This window comes from Sinocyclocheilus rhinocerous, unplaced genomic scaffold (genome assembly GCF_001515625.1).
Source record: "Sinocyclocheilus rhinocerous isolate Xijiao unplaced genomic scaffold, SAMN03320098_v1.1 scaffold56, whole genome shotgun sequence".
NCBI classification, from domain to species: Eukaryota; Metazoa; Chordata; class Actinopteri; order Cypriniformes; family Cyprinidae; genus Sinocyclocheilus; species Sinocyclocheilus rhinocerous.
This window is the reverse complement of record NW_015649227.1, coordinates 238969-241508: the sequence shown is the minus strand read 5'-3', so window position 1 is coordinate 241508 and position 2540 is coordinate 238969. Positions and strand designations below refer to the sequence as shown.

The 2540-nt window shown below is 32.5% G+C and overlaps 1 protein-coding gene across 1 annotated transcript in view; it reads right to left on the bottom strand.

Moving 5' to 3' along the window:
• Positions 1-2540, bottom strand: part of LOC107710400 (mothers against decapentaplegic homolog 4-like) — a 16430-nt gene that overhangs the window by 5314 nt on the left and 8576 nt on the right. The window contains exons 6-7 of the mRNA XM_016515165.1: positions 2099-2224; positions 1852-1959 (exon numbers count right to left, since the gene is read on the bottom strand). Coding sequence (XP_016370651.1) covers positions 1852-1959; positions 2099-2224 — 234 coding nt within the window. The remainder of the gene's footprint in view (positions 1-1851; positions 1960-2098; positions 2225-2540) is intronic.

The following is a 2540-nucleotide window of genomic DNA, read 5'->3' as shown; positions in this document are numbered from 1 at the left end:
CCAAAAATACAAAATGGAAGAAAGAGTTAAAACTGAACACAATCTTGCTACTCAAGCTGTGTGTGAACTTTTTATATATATTTATTTGCTTCTTTTCCATTTTGCACTTACTTGTACTTTCAATACTTAAGTACGTTTAAGATTTAAAAAACAATTTTCGTACTTAAGTACAATAAATATCACATACTTTAAGACTTTTACTCGAGTAATATTCTAAACAATGACTTCAACTTCTACCAAAGTCATTTTCTGGTAAGATATCTGTACTTTTACTTGAGTATGGCTTTCAGGTACTTTATACACCACTGAAAGTATTTAAGCTTAAAATAATTAAGACATGCTTTATTCAATATATACATGTTTTTTTTTTGTGTATTGTTGATTAGTGTACATGTTATCCCTTGTTGTATATGCTACTGTTGAGGAAAACATCAGACAACTGTTACAGCAAAAATAAATAAATACATACATATGTATTGAAATTGGTTTATGTACTAATATATCACTAAATACAAATTAGAGGTTGATCAATATTATTTTGCTGGTACGATAATGACGTGTTTAACCTCTTGTCACCCGTCCCCTCTGAAGTTTACTTCACTATATTACAATTAAATCCTAATCTAATCATGACAAACTATATATCGTCGGAAAGGTACAGTAATAGATTAATTTATGACAAGAGTGCACCTCAAAAATCTACATCATAACTGGAGTTCTGACCTTTGTCACAAAAAGTCTTCTTCGTTGCCTTTTTCTCGATCACACTTTAGAAATCATCAGAAATTATATATCAATTGAAAACTTAAAATCTCAAAATTCATCCTTTGAAAACCATTTTAAAATCAGACATTGCATTACCATGAAAATGGTACATCAATATCATGTTACAAAATGTTTTCATTCATGAATTATAAAAATTTACGTTTGGATCGTGCACTTTCACGTCTATATAGTGACAATTAAAGGGTTAAAGAAAGCAATAAACAGATTATTGTGCCAATAATGGTAAAAAAAAATATATATATATATAAAACATGATAATGTTCTTTGCCTCCTTTCTGTGATGGGTGGTGATTATTAAAATCCATTTTACTTTTCCCCAAACTCCATTATATTTATTTGTTTATTTATGTCTTCAAATTCTGTTTTAATTAAATTTTTCCCCCGTTTATTATTTTTGGACTCAATTCAAATTCAATTTTAAAAATAAAAAAAACACGTGTAAGTTTCATGATTTCAATTAATTATACTATTTAACTAATAAATTAGTTAAAAGTTTAATTAAAAAAATAAATTTTTAGAGCCTTGTGAAATACTTTTTTTTCTCTTCAAATTCAGTTTTATTTTTAACAAATTCTGTTTTCCGTTTTAATTTTCCTGGATTCCATTTTAATGGTTTAATTGAATTTAAATAATCAAAAATCATGTGTAATGAATTGAATTCATAAAAAAACAACTTGATTTTTTTTTTCTCTGTATTTAATTTTTTAAAATGTATTTATTTAACAATAATAGGGCCCTATAACAGTTTAGTTTTTTTTTTTTTTTAAGAAAATATGTGCTTTTTTTGTATTTAATTTAACAATATTAGGGCCCTATGAACTGTTTAGGTTTTTTTTTTTCTCCAGGAAAACTATGCTTTTTTTTTGGTATTAAAATTTTTCCGAATTGTAATGTTTCCTAATATAGTCACTCTGCTTTTGTGTCTAACGATAGGCTTTAGACGTGACGCCGCAGCCTCTTGCACCTTCTTCATTATAACATCCAGAAGGCCGGTTGTGAAGCTCTAGACTGGAGCTCAGTGTGTTTCTATGCTATGTTCCGGCTGAGATGAGGTGAGACACTCACAGTAGTGCGCTGGATGTGTCATGGGCGGGTGATGCTGTAGATGGCCGTTCTGATGGTGAGGCACAGTGGGGGTGAAGTTACTGTTCCTCGTCCAGCTGGAGCTGGTGTCTGTGGACAGAAGAGCAGAGAGCGCACGTCTGACACCGGACATCAGGTTTACTCATGCTCTGGATACTGAATGCAGGAGATGCTGAAAAGCTTTCGGACTCTAGATGGAGCTGCTGGGTGGAGCTTCACTGTGGCTTACTGTGATGGTACGTGGAGGGCTGGCCGGGGGGGAAGCCATTCTGCTGTGAGCCCTGCCCCGTCCCAGAGGCAATCTGCAGCAGACCATCGCTGCTGTGGCTTCCTGAGAGAACGCTATTGGGCTGAGCTGGGGAGAGAGGGCGGCATGCGGGTCAAAGACGTTAAGATATCCGCATCATTATATGTCCATAGAAAGAACATTAAATGTAAGTGCAGTGTCTACTTTTAAGGTTCCAAATAAACAAAATGTCAAAGTTTGGTTGAAATAATGTTACATTGTCATTCAGTGTAACACAATATTTATGTAAAAATTCAAACAACATGCTTATTCTGACCTGTACATATTAAAATATATAAAAGAATAAGGGAGCATATTAAATTTAATTGTGTTTTAAATTAGTAAAAAAATCTTACTGACAAATGGGCAAAACCTAGGATAATGG